This window comes from Nematolebias whitei, chromosome 16, assembly GCF_014905685.2.
Source record: "Nematolebias whitei isolate Nwh7 chromosome 16, NemWhi1, whole genome shotgun sequence".
NCBI classification, from domain to species: domain Eukaryota; kingdom Metazoa; phylum Chordata; class Actinopteri; order Cyprinodontiformes; family Rivulidae; genus Nematolebias; species Nematolebias whitei.
The window spans coordinates 28,847,214-28,866,996 of record NC_056513.1 but is presented as its reverse complement, the minus strand read 5'-3'; the positions used below and the strand labels follow the sequence as shown (position 1 = coordinate 28,866,996).

Sequence of the window (19,783 nt, the reverse complement as noted above, 5' to 3'; positions counted from 1 at the left end):
TAACTGTTGATTTTAGTGTGCTAAAATCTGATGTAGTAGCTGAGGGTCTTTTACAACAAGAGTGTGACCTCTTGAAATATTACAGGACGTTGTTCATTACAGGATTTTCAAGGTTTGCCCAAAACGGCTACAACTCTGTAATTTTCCATACAAGATGACTTTAGTTTAAAACTCTGGCATGAAAGACATTTCTTCAAGGAATGCTAAGACTCTAATTCTTTAAGAATTAATTGATTAATTGATTGGCAGAAAATATACCCCCCCCCCACACACACACACGCGCGCACACCATTTTTTAACAACATGTATTTAATTTCTTGTTGTACTTCACACATTACTTACAAAACTTTTACATAATGCACAAAACTTTGACTTGCAATGTGTTTACGGCACCAACTTATTACAATTTAAAGCTAGAGAGTGGACATTTCAGTTGAGATCATCTTGGCACATTCACATTTTTATTAATGATGTTTCTTTTTTATTTTGTTTTGTATTATTTTGTTTTTATTGAATAAATATCATATTCTGTGAAACATATTGAACCTTCCGGTCACTGTTTCCACTTCATGCTTTCTTTAAACTTGGGTATTAATGTGAAGAAGTAAAATTTGGACATTTTTTGTCCTGTCGTAGGGCAAGTTTGTTATATCAGATTTAAGAAGCTGTTTGTATGACTCATGCTCCAAAGCCAGCACATTGGGGCCTCTGGTGTTCTGCACAGAAACTAGCCAAGTTTGACAGTTCCCAGGTTTACCCTTGAAATGCCTTGCTTTAAAAGGCAAAACTCAGGCCAGTGCTTTGCCTTGGACTCGTGTGTCCTCGTGTGTGTGTGTGTGTGTGATTTCTATCTTGCAATACTTCTTTTCTCCTGGACATTAGCTCTCCTGGACATTAGCTATCATTTCAATCTGCTACGCAGGTCTCTCATCTGGAGCATTGTTTATTTCTTCACTGGTTGGGTGTAGTTGATCTATGCTGTTGAAACTTCAGTTGAAGCTGCACAGAGCAAAACTGCCGTCACTGTTTCCTTTGCCACATGTTGTCTTGTGCTAAATATTCCTGAAGCATTATGTTAACATCTAACATTCCTCATGTTTTATGTAATGAAGTTCATAGTTTCACATGGAACGGGAAAGATTTGTGCATGAGCATGTGGATTTAATAAAGAAGTTGCATATCTGTCTATCTACATCACAGTTCTTGTAGTGCACATTAATTATCCTAAGAGATGTTAGCCTTAAGGCTACCTTTTGTGAATTTAAGATGTTTTTGTTTAATTTATTGAGAAATAAATGTCAAAATCTACAAATTTGATTTGAAAATGTCCAACTTTGTATGACAAAACATCAGCAGAGGCCAGTAAAACAAACTGAAGCATTTTATTTTTACGTCGATGGCAGCTCAGTAAAAGAATTGCTTGCACAACTCTACCAACTTCACAGTTCTTCACAAATATCTGTGTGTAGAAAAAGTTCTGCAAAAAAAGCTTACAAACAAAATTAGAGCCTGACGGATATGTCAGTAGAGCCGATAATTTAGGCCAATGCAGATGTCTGTGGACCTATTGGCAATAATTGTCCTATTATGCGCCGATATAAGCACTTCTAATTTTCACCCCAAAATGCTGGGAATCAGCCGTAATTGTACAACGTATCCAGCAGAGGGTGCATGAAAACTACTTTCAAGTCATTGCCGTTCACTTAAGTTTCACTTTCACATTCATCACAGCTGAAACAGGGAGCCATACTGTATAGCATATTTTGCTGAACAGAGCATGATAAGTTTATTTTAACTGATCTGTAAAACAAATCATCAATAATAAATTCTCTTCAATCCTCCAAACCGCTTGTCTTTAGCTACGTGCCTCTCAAGTTGGCAAGCTAACGTTAGTGTTCAGGTGCACCGCCTTCACGGTATTAGCCCTGTTGTCAGTAGTTATAGCAACGAGTCCTGTCAGATTGAGCTTCCAGTTTGTGAGGACATCCAGTGTTAGTTACATTATATTCGACATCCTCAATGAAATGCATTGTTTGAAACCTTTACTGTACTTCAATTCAATTCATTTAATTTATATAGTGCCAAGTCACAACAGAAGTCATCTCAGGGCACTGAACAGAAACATTCACATACATAAACAGTCGGTTAATAACGTCATTTATCTGAGAAACCAGTAGATTGCTTTTAGTCTTAACTTCATCACGAAGAAAAATAAACTGTGCTGCGGTCAATACTAATTAGGCCTTCAGCATACGTGCCTGTTGAAATACTGAACAGGGAAGGGCATTTCTTTGTTTAATTTATGTTTATGTAACACACTTGATAACTTTATGGTAAATAGTGGAGGATAGAAAATGTGATTGCACATTAGGAAGAGTGTTTTTACGACCAGTGGTGCAACACTTGGAAACCCAATGTGGAACTATGTATAGGGTGGATCTGATTAGCTTAGCTTCATTGTTGCTAACAGCTGTGCTAAATAAACAAGCCCCACTCCACTTGCTGTTTACTTATTCTTGGGGGTGGAAAAAGCTCAGAAATTTTCAGCCAAAATCTCGGTTATCGGCGGTCACCTTCCCCTCTCAATATTAGTATCGACGATAGCAAAAATTTCCATATTGGTCGGGTTCTAAACAAAATGATACACAACTCCTGGAATGATGTCAGTGTACCTCAGTTTGACACTGGTCAGTGTCCTGACCTTATATCATATGTACGTACATGTGTGCATTGAAGGTGGTTTTAGAGTGTGTTAGGGTTTACTGTGATGTTGTCAAAACATGTTTTTAGTGTGTCAACTTAATTTTCTACTCTACAGTCACTTTGTGTTTAGAGATATTTCCACTTGTTCAGTCATCATTATCTAAAAGTTATTTTTGTTATCAAGGCAATAATTTGAATTTAAATCAGTACAGAACTTTAAAATGTAATAATTAAAAACATTCGTCCTCATTCACTAATCAAACTATTAATTTTATGTTCAAGCTTTAATGTTATTCTCTAGCATACAGCTTCAATAAAGTCTATATTTTAACTAGAAGCACTTGGAGAGCGCACATCTCCGTCACGACCCTAGGCTCACTCACGCAGTAACATCTTGTGCACAGACAAGAAATCTTAAAAAAAAAAAAAAAATCTGTATCCCGATGATGATCCAGGTCACCACTGAAATTTAATTGTTTGTTCTTTGAAACAACCTCAACATTTCCAGAAAATGTTGTGTAAATCTGTTTTTAACCTTTTGAGGAATCTTGTGCACAGACAGACAAACCTTCTCTATCGAAAAACATAACCTCCTTGACGGAGTTCCCAAAATACCTTGATATGGTATATAGCCAAAGAAAAGCTATTAAATGATTAGGGCATTGTGAAAATACACACACTAGTTAAAAATTGTTTTTATTTTTTGCTAAAATGTTTTGGACGTATTTAAAAATAATACACAGTGTATTTCCCAGTTTTCCATTATTCGACTCCTTCAAGCAGCAAGGCTGACATTTCAGAAACATTTACGCACAAATCATTAAAAAAAAGGCAACAACTATTTAGTTACAGCAGTTACAGTAAATTATACTTTTAAAATCATTGTTTAAATTTAGAAATCTAGAAAGATGCTTTAGAAAAGAGTGGAATTTAAAATGGTTATGTTGTTTAAGTCGTGTTGAAATAACATGGTGGCTAGGTTATATCACCGCTAGAAAGAAAGAATCTTGAACTTATATTTTTTGAGGTTTAAATTTGATTTTTTTTTTTTAAATACTGTATGTAATGTAATGTATGGTAGGTAGCTTGGATTTTTAAATAGTCACAATAGTTTCCTTTTGATTCACTGTTTGATTTGAACTTTATGTCAAAGAACGTTTAACGTTTTTGGGTTGTCTGCAGTCTCACCAGCTACTGCAAATCAAGGATTATTTTAGACTAAGCAGAGCCACCTTTTATGGACTCACACACCCTTGCCTGGATTCTTTCTGTCTGTGTGGTTTAGATCCTCGTTAGATTTACAGTCACTTAAAAGAAAATTGCTACATTCAGGATATAATAAAGGTTTAAGCATGAATTATTACTATAATTGGCACATTGTTTTATTCAAGCAGTGATGTGGAACCTTTGTCTCTGTACAAAATAACCTTCAGAGTTGTCATGTGCACATTCGGCAAAACTTTATTCTAAAACGTCTGCAGGTCACCTGGACTAGAGCAAGAATATAATGGTCATGTTGTGTGTTTGGCGGCACAGTGGCTCAGTTGGTTGAGCGGTTGCCCCTCATCAAGAAGGTTGCTGGTTCAAATCCCGGCCCAGGACCGTTCTGGGTGGAGTTTACATGTTCTCTCTGTGCATGTGTGGGTTTTCTCCAGGTACTCCGGTTTCCACTCACAGAACAAAAACATGCATGTTACACAGCAAAATCTGTAGTGTTGTTTTGTCGGTGTTAATAATTTTTAAGTTGATGGGTGTTGATTTGGGAGTTGTTTTAACACTTGTGGTGATCAAAAAGCTCTGAGCGGTGTCAGTCAAGCGAGTTAAGTGTTAACACATGTGACTGAGCTAGATTCACTCCAGGTGGAGTTGATAAATGTGTTGTGACTGATCTTATTATTGTGTAGGGCTGGGCAATTTACCGAAAATTAACCGACACCGAAATTTATACCAATGATCGACGTCATATTGCCCATGTCGGTATTTTCGGTGTTTTAAAAACAAAGTCGTTTTAGGTAAGCTATGCTCATGTCCCTTTAAGACGCTGCGCTACGTGCAGTCTGTAGTCACGTGACTCCACCCCATCCATTCTGTAACAAGAAGTGAAAGAGACAGTGTGGTTGAGAAAATGGAGGAAATTTCGAATGTTGAAGCGGCAGCAGCAGCGGCAGAGCTGCTCCAGGAGGAAGAGGAGAAGCTAATAAAAAAAAAAAAAAAAAAGAAGTGTCATTAGTCGTCTGGCAACATTTTGGGTTCAGCAAAGACGATATTGAACAGAAAAAGCCAAGTGTAAACTATGCCCCAAGACTGTTGCGACAAGCCATGGCAACACATCCAACCTCTTCCACCACCTGCAACACAACCACCTGGTCCAATGGGTAGAACTTTTAAAAAAAAAAACAAAGCTTGCAGTTATCGTCCATTTATCGTTATCGAGGTGAACTGCTCAATATATTATGATATTGATTTTAGGCCATATCGCCCAGCCCTATTATTATGCTAATTGCTATGGTGCTGGGAAGGTGCATTATTTTTTTTTAATAAAAAATAAATATAAATCGTTTTTTTATTATTATTTTTTTTAACTTGCTCACTGTTGCTGGTCAACACATTTGAATTTATTCAAATTAATTTCAAATTCAGATATACTTTATTAATCCCAGAGGGAAATGATTTGTTGTAGTAACTCGTTATCCTCATTTCATTAAGAGAAGTTATAAATACTGATGGCTGTAGACAGGATGGATCTCTTGTAAAGGTCCATCCCACAGTGGATCCTAAGAAACTGGCTGCAGATGCCGTCTGATCCGTCCACCCAGAATCGGCTGGCCTCTCGGTTCCCCCGGGCTGTAGGCTGTTATGATGTAACTATAAAGAGTGTGTTGTGTGTGTTAACTTTCTGCAGCCTTACAGGTGACAAGAATTTTCAGATTTGGTGACTTGCGTGTTAGGCTAGTATACACAGAATGCACTTTTAATGTTTTGTAAAACAAAACAATGAATGTTAACACATTAGTGAACGGAAAAACTAAATTTTAGTGTGAAAAAATATGTTTCATAAAAAATAAACACATAACAAAGGGGGAGTGGTGGCGCAGAGGCTAGAGAGGGTGAGCGAGTCTCCAGCCAACCAAGGTTCAACTCTCAGACCAGCAACATCAAAATGTGGGTGTGAAAGGTGCAAAACCCACCCTGGGCCCATGAACAAGGCCCACAACAACCCCAGGGCACCCCAGATGGCAGCCCCCCACCCCACACGCGTGTGCCCACACACGCAATGGGAAAAATCCAGAGAATTATTTAACAATGTGCAAACCTTGAATAAAGTTGTTTCTGTCACAGATTGTTTAAGTATTAAAGTAAAAAGGTTTAGCATGTTGGTACTCCGTCAATACAGAAGAATGAATCACGGCTCATTTCACTTTTGACAACAATCTAAAGTTTTGTTAGGTCATGAGGTCATTTATCAATTGGAGCTAAGAGTCATCCTCAACACATACTCTGAGCTCTGATTACAAATCTTTGTTAAAATGCTACTATTAATTGTTGGAGTTCAGCCTTTCTGTCCGTTAGCAAATCATCTTGTAAACAACTGGAAAACACTCAGGAAAAGTGTTCATAAACAACTGGTTAAGTTTAGGAGCCAACCCAATTCAAGATGGCTGCCACAGACAACTGACTTTAGAAAATACAGTTCCTCGCTACTTCGCGGTTCATTTATCGCGGACTCACTCTATCGTGGTTTTTCAAAATAAGATTGGACATGACACACAATTGGCTGATTGATAGATGAGCCGCACGATTGGCATGAAATTTTTATTTAAAATAAATTTAAATTATTTAGCACCTCCTGCACCTCTGTGCAGCTCTTACTGCAGGATAAACTTCCTGCTGCAGCTGATCAGCTGTTCTCCATGCAGAGTGGAGAAGTGGGCGTGGCCAAGAGCTCTTGCAGGTGGCTGAGAGCAGTGGAGCTGAAATCACGACTTTCTGTGTTCTTTTAGAGCGTTTAGAGTTTAGAAACATTGTTTAGAATATTGCAAGAGTGTGGGAAGGGTGCTCTAAACTTCTGGCAGAAAAGCTTTTATTATGTAGTTGTGTTTCAAGTCTTTTGTTCTGTCTGATGTTTAGATATTTTTTAAAATTTTACATTTATTTTTTTTTATTTTTTATATAGATTTCTTTATATATCAACAATTACACAAATCACACACAGAAGCAAAAATATATTATTTTTAGTCTGAAGGTTTTTTCAATGAACAAACACTTGTAAGTGGTGACGTAATTCTGAAACTGCATCATTGTTTTGGAAACTTTACAAAGCTTCCTGTAGCTCAGAGTAACTGAGTGTGCACTGAGCCTTCAACTCTGTGCACAATGACCAGCAGTGAACATCGGACGATTAAAAATAGATAATTTAAGTAAAAACTGTGTTGTTTGCCCAAACTCAGACAGTCATTGGTTAACACAGCTCACATATTTGAGCTGTGTTGCAGCTGCAGTGGGTCTAGACACACTTCGATGCTCGAGTAAACAAGTAGTCACAAATTAATATTAGCATTAGGAAAATAAGGAAAACTGTTAACTAAACAAATTTAAGTGTCTGTACTATTAGTCTTGTTGTTGGTGTAATAAAAGTATTTTAAAAAGCTCTCTGTTAATAAAACAGCTTCTAAAAATAGATTGCATGTGCTTTGCTCAAACAGGGCACTTCCTGTCTAGGCTAATTTTGTCTTCCTGATGTGTGTGAAAAGATTCAACTGAGAAAATTTATTGTTTTAGATTCTTGTAGATTTTTATTTCTTTTTAACTTTTATCTTTTTAGGCATTTATATTGGTTTTAGGTATGTTACAAATGTAATCATGTTAGATCTGCAGGTACAGATACTAGTATGTTTGTGTCACAAGTTCTGTACTGTATTTTTTGGATTATAAAGCGCACGTAAAATCCTTTTAATTTTCTCAAAAACAACAGTGAGCCTTATAATCCGGAAAATACTGTAATTACAATTACAATGTAATTAAATTTTACAAAGCTTTAATATTCCTTAAAAGTCAAAAACTTTGTTTCCAGTTTACAACTGATTTGGTAAAAACTAAAGGGAAATAATTTAAAAATGATTTTCATCCATTGTTAAATATGTTATTTTGGGGAGTGGTGGCGCAGAGGTTAGAGAAGCTGGGCCTGTGATCGTATGGTCCCTGGTTCAACTCCCTGGACTGACAACATCAAAATGAGGGTGGGAAAGGTGAAGCACCCACACCTGCCTCCATCCTGTCTAATCTGGGCTCTTGAGCAAGGCCCTTAACCCCCATCACCTGCTTCCCTGGGCACCCTAGATGACAGCTCTCTGCTCCACACAGAGGGCTGTGGTAGCCTGCTGGTCTGTGGTTGTGTCAGGAGTAGGCCTGTCACGATAAACAATAAATCAATTAATCGCATGATAAATGAAAATTATCGACTCATTTTCATTTATCAGCTTTATCGTTTCTTCATGTCTCTCTCTTTCTACTGAAGACACTGGATAACAAAAGGTTAAACGCCGGTGCTCTTCACTGACCTCTCTCTTTCTCGTCCAAAATCATGTTTTTGGATCCTTAAAAGCAGCTAAGCTGAGAAGCTAAGCTAACAGGCCGACCTCGGGGAATAACTTCCGTCTTGTTGAAGCTCCAAAATTCACGGTTGAAACCCGTGCCTTCATGTAGAAAGTTGTTTTTCTCTGCAAAAAGATACTGAAAACTTGGTTATTGATTTTTTACATTTTTATTAAAACTTTTCTGTGACAAATGTTATGCTAAAGAGCTCAAGCCACACCAAGCGTCCGCCATTTTGAGAACTGAAAAACAGGAAAGAGAGATGGCCCATGTCACGTCAAGGGGCCTCCCTCCCATTTTTCTTAAAGAGACACGCTGCTCGCTCCCTCACTATCCATCCTTTGGTTCAAACAGTCTTATACTGCCATCTTGTGGTCAAAAAATGTACTACACGCAAAACAAATTAACCAACATCTCCTTAAATTTGACAATAATTACTAATTATTGTCAAATTTCAAACAATATTATCATTTATCGCAATAATTTCTGAGACAATTAATCGCCAGCAAAATTTGTTATCGCGACAGGCCTAGTCAGGAAGGGCATCCAGCATAAAAACAATTGCCAAGTCTCCGTACGAGTTTGTTCATTGTGACGGCCCCCTGAGGAAGAGAGCAGCCGAAAGAAGCAAAAAGTTAATAGTGTTATTTTGGCTGATTTTTTGGTATTGTATTTCATAGATAATAAGCAACATTTGTGTTATTTTATCTATAGTGAGTAGTTTTATTTATTAATTCTTTCTGTAGGTGCACAATTTCACAGTATATTGCATACTATCTTTGTTTACGGTTCTCTTGCATAACGTTTGACTTCCAGACAGATACACTTTGCTCTCTTTTATTGCACATGGTAAGCTGTGGTGGGTTTCACTGTGGTAAACAGATGCTTGGTACTTAGCAGCACGCACAAACAGGATATCTGCAGTGTGATCAATCTCAGTGCATCACTATGTGTATCAAATTGTTTTCCAAGGCAGTTTAAGTGATGCTTGTTAAGTCACTCCTTTGCAAAGTATAACAAAAAAACATCTGATAAATTTAGTGTTTGCACTTGGAAAAAAGATTTTGAATCCCAGCAGATTTAGCAACTGGCCTTAAAATTATATTACTCATTTTACAGTTGTTGAATTTATTACAATTAATATATATATTTTTTATGTTTCAAATGTGATTTTAGAGCTTGGGATGGCACAGCGGAAGTTTGCCCATTGCCTTGGAGAGTTTCATTTCGAGTACATTGGGGATGCAAAGACAGATGATGAGAAATGCATTGGTAAGTGTTTGCCTCCTAGTTGGATGACAATCTAAACACTGATTTTGTCACCACCTTATAGACACACTTAAAATTGTTTGTTTACTCTTCTTTCTCTACTTGCAAATTAAGAACAAGTAATAAATGTTCACCTGTTTACTTACAATCACTCTGTTGTAGCTCTGAGAAAAAGGGTAGAGAATTGACCCTTTTGAGCAATAAAGTCATTGTTCTTATTATTTTATTTTGTTCTACAGATGAGTCTTTACAAGAGTTTTCATCGTTCCTTAAGAACCTGGAAGAACAAAGGGAGCTGATGGTGAGAAACATGAAACCAGGAAAGATAACTGATCTGAGTCGTGCATCTGTGTGTGCAATAAGTGCTCGGTGAAGTATTTATGATGTTTACGAAACAAAAAGCAGGTTAGGAAAAGCAGATTTTTTCTCTCACAAGTAATTAGTCTGGATGATGACAAAAGATTTAACAGGAGCTGAAGTAGGTATTTTCCAATTTGTTGCTTACCTACAGCAACCTGCTTTAACGTGATCTAAATACTTTTGCTTATATGGCATAAATGACCCCCTGATACAGACACAGAATCATTAAAGAGTTAAAGGCTAAAAACACGGTAAACACTGTGTCTTTAGACAAATGAGCACTCATGTTCAGAGCTGTAATGCAATCGTTTGTTTCTTTAACAACATACAGGTTGAGCATCAGCTCCTGGAAATTTATAGATTTTCAGATTTTTATTTGATTGTATTATTTTAGTCAGACGTACATTTTTTTATTATGTTGTATATTTTATTAGCAAGATTTCTTTCATTAAACAGTTACCATAAAATGATGCTTCAGTAAATTGTCCCATACAGAAAAGTAGATCAGTTTTCAGTTCTGTTATCTGACTGCATGGACCAAATGTGTTTTCTTGTCTGCAGCAAAAACACCATCAAAACCAGCTGACTGATTTTTATGGTAATTTGGTATTTGAATTTATCTAAATTATAATAATACATAAAATTGGTATTTGGTTTTTAGTGCAATAAATTGTTAGTGGTAACATGGACGTGTTCATTATGGTCTCACATCTTATTATACATATTGATAATGGCATGTGTAACTTTATGCACATGCCTTCCTTAGGATTTAATTCCCCCATTATTTATTTATTTATTTATTTATTTATTTATTTATTTTTTACTGTGAAAATACTTTTATTGTGCGCTTTCTCTAAAAAGCTTTCAACTTTTTTGGTTTTAGTTTCTGACAGAGTCATCTATTATAAATTTAGACAAACACCTAAATTAATTTTTGTGTTGCACTTTGCATCCACAGTAGTTCCAAGCCCAGGTCCTTGAGGAACACCATCCTGCATGTTTTAGTTTTCTTGCTCCGACACACCTGATTCAGTGATTTAATTACTTCCTCATGTTCTACAGAAGCCTGTTAACCACCCATTCATTTAAATTAGATGTGTCAAAGCAGGGGAACAACTAAAACTTCTAGGATGGTGTTCCTCAAGGACAAGTATTGGGAACCATTACATTAAACCTAACAAATTAGATTGTTTATTATTATAGAAAAAGTCTGAACAGTTCCTTCTTGTACCTGTCTCAGTGTCACTGTCACATCACCTGCCTGGGAGTGTCTACACAGGTGACTGCAGTGCATGATGACATTATTACACCCAAGCTTTAAATAACAAGTTAGATGTCATAAGCAGCAATAGGCTGCAAGCTCACAACTGAACAACCGAGTCAGTCATAAAACTAAGCTTATGATGCACAGAGCAATATTAAAGTTGGGTATTTCAACATCTGCAAAAAACAAACTCACAGCAGTCAGCTGAAATATGCCATTTGAATACTTGGATTTTGAATATTATGCTATTTTGTCATACTTCAATGAACGTTGATACACAGTTTACAGAGACTCGAGACTTTGTATAAATGGCTGTCTTATAATACCTGTATGTAGAGTCTGAGGTTAGTGTGAGAACCCATCATCAGTACCGGTAGTTATTGAGATAAACTGTTCCTTCAGACTCAGACCGCAGTGGTAAGCACTCTTCTGCAGAGTGCGGTGACCTCACAGTGCAAAGTAAGGGAAACAGGCGTGCAAGCGCAGACATGTCCTCGTGTCAGCGCTGCTGAAACACCACAGGAAAATTACACCAATCTTATGTTATCACAGGCATTAGGTAGTGTCTTAAATTCACTGTTTAGTGTGTACATTTTTACTACAGCAGAAAAAAAAAGTCTCATCTTTGACCTTTGAAGTCCTGGATTCAGTTTTTGGAATGCAGTTTGTCTTGCTTTTATGAATACTAAGTTCACACCTGGTTTAAAAATATTTTATTAGAATTTACAGCAGCCAGAACGACTGAGGACATAGTTTAGACATTTACTGACACCTGAGCATAACGGCCCAGCTCTGACTTTGCAGAGATGCTGATTAAAATGTGACGTTAAACATGTGCACATCATAAACAAAAGTCATAAGCTTTATTTCTTGCTTTAAAACTTTACCTCGCAAGTAATTCTAAGTGTGTTCGATATCAATCAGTTAAATCTGAACGAGAAAGTCTAGGCTTGCAATCAAAAGGAGCTATCTTCATATGGCGGCAAAAAGTCTTGCACAGCCATCACTTTTGACCTCGGATCATTTAAATGAGCTTTTAAACTGATTAGCAAGATGATGACGATGGTATCTGCTTTGTCTTTAGATGAAAAATATCACCGAAACTTTAATGAAACCTCTGGAGAAGTTCAGGAAAGAGCAGCTCGGTGCAGTAAGGGTAACGCTCACTTCCTTTTCTCTCAGTATGTGTTTTTGGACTGGGATTCTTGCTGTATCTTAATAATTAAAATTGTCTCCTTTTCATAATTCCATGCAAATGAATTGTTATATATGCAAGGTTTAAAATGTTTTTAGTTCCTATTTCCTAAACAAACACTTTTTCCCCTCCCTATTTAGGCGGAAAGAAAGAAGTATGAAAAAGAAACAGAAAAGTATTACAGCTCTCTGGAAAAGCTTTTGAATATGTCGGCGAAGAAGAAGGAGCCACAATTACAAGAGGTATTCACCCTTGCCTCAAGTCTGTGACGACCTACTTATCGTGACAAAAACACAAGCTTAACCTGACATACAGTATTTGTTTGGTTTGTTTATGATGCTTGGTGCTAAAAGGAAGTGACCTGTTTATCACCATCTGGTGAACAGTATGAGGTTCACCTGCAGTGGTTTTCATCACTTGCTTACAAAGAAAATGTTTATTTATTTTTTTATTATTATTGGGGACTGCCTAGTAAGGTACCTGTTATTATTCACCTGACAAGGGTTTCTTAACTTTATATCTTAATCTTCCGTCATCTTTAATGCGGCCCGAACCGCAGCGTGCACCCCCCACAAATGTTATATCAGAATGACTGGCTTGGCGCCCTGATGTGTTACTTTTATTTGTGTTTTGAGTTACCGTGGCTGATGCCTGATGGAACACAACAGCTTCTCACTGCTTTAACTCAGTCATTCTTTGAGATGTTGAGCTGACATTTGCTCTGGTTGTAGCAGACAGACAGTTTTCATACATTCCTAATGCAAATCAAAAATCCAAGATGGCAGCGTAAGCTACAAAAGGAAAAATACTATTAAATCAGCTAATTTTAGAGATATTTTGTGTGGTTATAGCTGAAAACGTTCCCCATCACATAATGAGTCAAAATCAAAAATCCAAGATGGCCACCAAAGCTACATCGGCTTTAACTCAGCTATTTTCACACATAGAGTTGAAATTTGGTGTGGTTATACATGTAGCTGAAAACGTTCCCCATCACATACTGAATCCAAATAAAAAATCCAAGATGGCCATCGTATCTTAAAAGAAAAAAATGACTATAACTCATTGATTTATTTATTTTTTAACCATATTGAGCTGATAATTGGTAGAGTGGTAGCTCAGAGTGAACCCCATCATAGTCCTGTGTGGCAGTCCCCGTCAACGTTTCTCCAGGAACTTTCTCGTTATTTCTACTACTACACTCAAGGCGACCATGGCTTTCTGCAGTTTCTAGAACAATAGTTGCTGCACAATCCCAAGACCACCGTTTCACATTTTCAAGACTTTCCACTTGCATAACAAAGTTTCTGTGCCGTTGAGTTGATGCCATGTGGTTGTGAATACCCACAGAAGACGACGCTTGAATCTGTGAACATTATTTCCGCAGTCTATTTTCTCTCTGACTCTTATGACAACAGAGTCGATGGTACCAACACTGATTTTTAACACCTGCGAATAAATAGTTCAAGTGATGCATTCACAGCTGTGAGAGTCATGAAGTGACTCAACACTCAGTCACTGTTTCATCAACTCCATGAACAGTAAATATATAATGAACAGGAACTTTAGGAACATTTGTTTTACATGGAATAAAGTTAGGCAGCACTTGATCTTTTGAAAACAAAAGTTGTGCAGTTATGCTGTTATACAATGGTACCGTATTTTCCGGCCTATAAGTCACACCTTTTTGCCTAATTTGCATACCCTGCGACTTATACACCGTAGCAACTTATGTTTTTTTTTTCCTCCCATATTTATAAACTAATTTTTGACTGAGATATGACCGTTTTCATTGATTCTGACATGGAAAATATTGAACACTACCATTTTCAGCTGCTAGATGGCACTCTAGTAGTACGGCATGTCGTTGTGTTATGTAATAGGTAAAAGTGGCTATTAATGACATAACTGGCTTGCCACAGCAGCCACATTCGTCCAACTCCAGGATCATGTTTGGAGCAACCATCGAATCAGCTTCATTTTGCTGCGCCGCCCCGGCAAATGCAGCTAATTTGACCATTAAAGTGCATTTATTAAGTAAAAGTTCAACTGAGACACACCTTTACTATAATGTTGAGCAAACAAATTATTGTTTTCAAGAGTTAATCTTCTTAAATTATTGTTAAAGTCCTCCCGTGCACGCTCCCTCAGCCTCCATTTGGCAGCCAATTGATTTTTGGCACAACACCTGCCCACATTTCTGGGTTGTCAACAAACACAACGCATCAGCAGTGACGCATAATAGTCTCATCTGACTTCAAAACTTTCTCCCATGACTCCTCTGGATCATCCAAATGGTCATGGGCAAACTTAAGACGGGCCTGGACATGTGCTGATTTAAGCAGGGGAACCTTCTGTGCCATGCATGATTTTAAACTATGACGTCTTAGTGTATTACCCACAGTAACCTTGGAAACGGTGGCGCCAGCTCTCTTCAGGTCAGTGACCAGCTCCTCTTGTGTAGTTCTGGGCTGATTCCTCACCTTTCTTAGGATCAGTGATACGCCACGAGGTGAGATCTTGCATGGAGCCCCAGTCCGAGGGAGATTGACAGTCATGTTTAGCTTCTTCCATTTTCTAATAATTGCTCCAGCAGTTGATATTTTTTCACCAAGCTGCTTGGCAATTGCCCCGTAGCCCTTTCCAGCCTTGTGGAGGTCTACAATTTTGTCTCTGGTGTCTTTGGACAGCTCTTTGATCTTAGCCATGTTAGTAGTTGGAGTCGTACTGATTGTGTGGGGTGGACATGTGTCTTTATGCAGCTAACAACCTCAAACAGGTGCTTCTAATTTAGAATAATAAGTGGAGTGGAGGTGAAATTTTTAGAGGCGGACTAACGGGTCTTTGAGGGCCAGAATTGTTGATGATTGGCAGGTGTTCAAATACTTATTTGCAGCAGTAACACACAAATAAATTATTAAAAAGTTTTACATTGTGATTTCCGGATTTTTAAAAATTTTTTAGATTATGTCTCACAGTGGACATGCACCTAAGATGAAAATTTCAGACCCCTCCATGATTTCTAAGTGGGAGAAGGTGCAAAGTCACATGGTGTTCAAATACTTATTTTCCTCATTGCATATCTGCCTATTATTTTTTGAAAGAAGTGAAAGTCTTGTTTTTTTTTTTTTCCTACATGGAAGCTGCTATGTTTGGTCACTAAATTAGTTTGCATTGTCTTGATTGTACTTTTTTGTTTTTTGAAAGAGATGAGTGGAAATCCTAATTGTCGTAGTATTCTTGGTCTCTTTTACAATGTCAGTCGTTTAAATAGTTTAAAGGATTGCAGTTTTTCTTTTCTGCTATTTTATTGCTTGAACACTAATAAAGATCAAGAAAATATAAATAATTAAAAGATGCACATACAGAAACATGATGAAAAGGCCTTTACTGAGATGACAAATTTTGTAAAAAAAAAAAAAAAAATACACAAATGATGCTTAAACGTCTCTAAAACTGAGCAATGTACAATGAAAATAAGCTGAGAAAAGCCACTCTTTTTTTAACAAGAGAACATTTCTTGTCTTTTGAGCAATCTGAATGTTTTTTTCTTCTTCTTTAAATGAAGTCCATCTTGCCTTTAACTGGCTCTGCCTTTCCTGTCCTTGAAGAGCGACTCCTCTTTTTCAGCACTTCCCTTGGTTTTCTTCTGTTTTCCTGTTAAGTGGGGGTTGTGTGGCTTTTCTTCATCTTAATGGTGAGAATATAGTCGTGTATATTATTAATGTCTTAAAGCCATCTGAGAAACATTTGTTATTTAGGAATATTTTAGCTATTTGAAATAGGTTATAGAGCTTGATCAGCCAACTCCACATGTATTTTATAACAACTGAACGCCAGCAGTTTTCCAAACTATAGTGCTAGACACGGTTTCTTCCTTGGTTCCACGTCTCTGTGGCTATAATTATCCTGGTGTATGCTCTCCACCTCTTCCAGGCAGACGTCCAGGTGGAAACCGTGAGACAGCACTTTCAGGAGGAGTCACTTGATTACGTGTGCAAATTACAGGAGATCCAAGAGAGAAAGAAGTTTGATTGTGTGGAGCCGGTGAGTTACTCATCAGAGTGGTATACAAGCCCAGATTTGAGCTTTGCGTTCACATTAACAGTTTGGAATCACAGTTTGTTACAGTGTTACAAATACTGATACAACAGTATGTGCATGACAAAAGCAACTGAATTCAAGTGCATTCTTTCAAACATATTTTATGGAAAGAGGTTTAGATTGAAACCTTTTGGTTAATAAACCTTTGAGGAGAAGTAGAAATAGACAAATTTGTACTTGATTACAATTTGCGCATGATGTAACTGTAAAAGTGAACTAAACTAAATGAAGTCTGTGAAACAGTTTAGTTCAGTGAATCAGATGGACTATAATAGTCTCACACAAACTGTGGAGATAACAAGGACATGGATGTAATTGTTTGATTGGTAAAGCACAGTCAGGGAAGATAGATTAAATTCAATTTATTAATAAAGCACCAATTATCAACAACGTTGTCTCAGGGCACTGAACAAAAACATTTACATACATAAAAAAGACAATTCGTAAAAGTTATCTATCCAAGGAAGCCAGCAGAACCTTCACTTCGTCGCAGTCTCCCATCCTGAGCAAGCACGAAGGCCACAGTGGAAAGGAAAAACTCCATTTTAACAGAAAGAAACCTCCAGCAGAACCAGGATCAGGACGAGCAGCCATCTGCTTCGACCGGCTGGGTTTGAGAGGACAGGAAGGAGGAAAGAACAGAGTGACAGGTCCAGATATACAGTAGTCCCTCGTTTATCGTGGGTGTTGGGGACCCCCATGATAAGTGGAGAAACCTTGAAGTAGGGATACAGTAGTCCAAGTTCAAGTTCAGTTCAAGTTCAGTAAACTTTGTCATGACATGTGCCAGGCTGTAATCACACTCATGACCTGTTACTCCCAATCTCCCTCCTTAAATAAACAATTTAAATTTAAATACTGTAATATTTTAAATAAACAATCCATTCGGCATGGATTTTTTATTTAAAATATTACAGTATTTAAATTTAAATTGTAGGGAAGAGATGCACAGCAGGACATCAAAGGAATGTCACGCAGCTCTGCAGCATGGACCAGAAATGTACTTCTTGACCAATTACACTGAAACAACAGAACATAGAAGTTCTAAAATAATTAAAAATAACTTTAAAAACTTTTGTATTTTGTAATAATGACAATTTTACGATGTGACATACTTTGAATTTTAAGTTGGAAGACAGAAGTCGAAGCTTCCCCTGCGCTTGTGGGCTGCGCACATGTTGCAAAATCATTTAAAATATTTTATTTTAAATAAACAATCCATGGCTCATCCATCAATCAGCCATTTGTCATGTCCAATCTTATTTTGAAAAATTGCGATATAGCGAATCCACGAAAAACGAACCGCGAAGTAATGAGGGACTACTGTGTTTTCTATAGGAGGAGAGACAAAAAAACAGTTAAAATAGAAATAATTACAAATACAAACAGGTAGAGTAGGACAAGTAAAGACAGCAGCAGAGTGAGGAAATGAGGTCAGTTTGTTCTTTAGCACTATAAGCCTATAGCAGCATAACTATGGGATAGCTCAGGATACCCAAGCCGAGTCTAACTATCGGATTTATCAAAAAAGATAGACTTCAGCCCAGTCTTAAAACTGGACAATGTGTCAGCCTCATGGACAGAAACTGAAAGTTGGTTCCACAAGAGAGGAGCCTGAAAACTGACAGATCTTCCTCCCATTCTGCTTCTGGAAACTCTATTACATCTGATCCTGTGAATAATGTATAGTCAAGAGTAAAACAAAGTAAGAAACAATATATTTGGTCAAAAGAAGGACACTTTAATTACAACTGGGCATTAGTTGTGATCTTTAATGGTTTGGTCATATTTTATTTTAATGCAGCACAGTTGGTTTGTTAGAAGTTTTGTATTTCCTGCTACAACATGACACTTTTATATTTGTCTTCTTGTAGATGCTGGCCTTCTTCCAGACTGTGTTCACCTTTTACCATCAGGGCTACGAGCTTGCCAAGGATTTTGATCATTATAAAAGAGCACTGCAGATCAATATTCAGAATGTAAGAAATATTCATGTTTTCTCGTCTTATTTGCAGCTTATGGAAAGGTTGTTTGCATTTATTTTCTTGTTCTTTCAAAAATATACTGCCACTACAATTAAGCCACTGAAAATCTTATGCATCAAATTTCTTTTAGCTGTACTGTTATTTACAGATTTACTTAATCGTTTGAATAGTTACATGTGTACTGTAAACATTTTATCATCTTTCATAGAGTTGAAGGGGCTTTTTGAAAAAGCCTATACGTTTTCACTTGGTTTGTTTGGAAAGTCAGTAGATCATTAGATCAGAAAGTCACTTTTTGGAGTGTGTTTGTTTTCTCTCTCACTCAGACAAGGAATCGATTTGAGGGCACGAGGTCTCAGGTGTATGAGCTGAAGAAGAGGATCAGAGAGGCGCCTCAAGAATACAGACAGACCAGCCCAATTAGTTTTGAAGGTTACCTCTATGTACAGGAAAAACGTGAGGCTAAACACTCTTTAAAAGTATTGTGTGTTTGCATGTTCATCCATGGAACAACTTAAAGCCAGAATATATGCAAAACGTGCAAATATACTGTGATAAATTATTTTCCATCACAACATTGTTGTTACTTTGAGAAATCTCACATAAGAAAACAATTCAGTTCAATTCAAACAAAGTAGAGTCAGGTCCTCTGGATGGTTTCTTTGTGTTGAAATGTTTCATTTATCCAAAAGACTTCATCAGTCTGAGGAGCTGCAACAAACAGTCTTATGAATAGACCAGTTTGTTTGTGCTCCTGGTGGTACCTGTAGTCTGCCCTCTCCCCCGCTGCCTGCTCAAACTCTCAAACTAGTTTGAGGCTGTCCTGCACAAACTGGTTTAAAACATCCTGATTCATGATCAATAATCCAGGTAGAATAATCTAAAAATGGTTAAGTCGGGTCATATGGATGGATTTTTTTTGTTGAAACGTTTCGTCTTTTATCCAAGAACTTCTTCAGTCTGAGGAGCTGCAACAAACTCAGTTTGTTCACTCTAAAATGACACATTTCAACAAGAAGAAACTACAGAGTTACTTAATTTTGTTAGATTTTGCTACCTGGATTATTGAGCATGAATTCAATTCAGTTTATTTATATAGCACCAAGTCACAACAGAAGTCATCTCAAGGCGCTGTACAAAAACATTCACATACATTATAAAAGCCAGTTGTTAAAGTTCTCTAGCTAGGGAAGTCAGCAGACGCATTGAATCTTCACTTTGTTGCAGTCTCCTATCCTGAGCAAGCACAAAGGCAACAGTGGGAAGGAAAAACTCCCTTTTAGCAGGAAGAAACCTCCAGCAGAACCAGGC

The 19,783-nt window shown here is 37.3% G+C and overlaps 1 protein-coding gene across 1 annotated transcript in view; it reads left to right on the top strand.

Annotated features, from left to right (window-relative positions):
* Positions 1 to 19,783, top strand: part of arhgap10 (Rho GTPase activating protein 10) — a 102,769-nt gene that overhangs the window by 17,962 nt on the left and 65,024 nt on the right. The window contains exons 2-8 of the mRNA XM_037689846.1: positions 9,472 to 9,567; positions 9,804 to 9,865; positions 12,273 to 12,344; positions 12,524 to 12,625; positions 16,320 to 16,430; positions 18,362 to 18,466; positions 18,799 to 18,928. Coding sequence (XP_037545774.1) covers positions 9,472 to 9,567; positions 9,804 to 9,865; positions 12,273 to 12,344; positions 12,524 to 12,625; positions 16,320 to 16,430; positions 18,362 to 18,466; positions 18,799 to 18,928 — 678 coding nt within the window. The remainder of the gene's footprint in view (positions 1 to 9,471; positions 9,568 to 9,803; positions 9,866 to 12,272; positions 12,345 to 12,523; positions 12,626 to 16,319; positions 16,431 to 18,361; positions 18,467 to 18,798; positions 18,929 to 19,783) is intronic.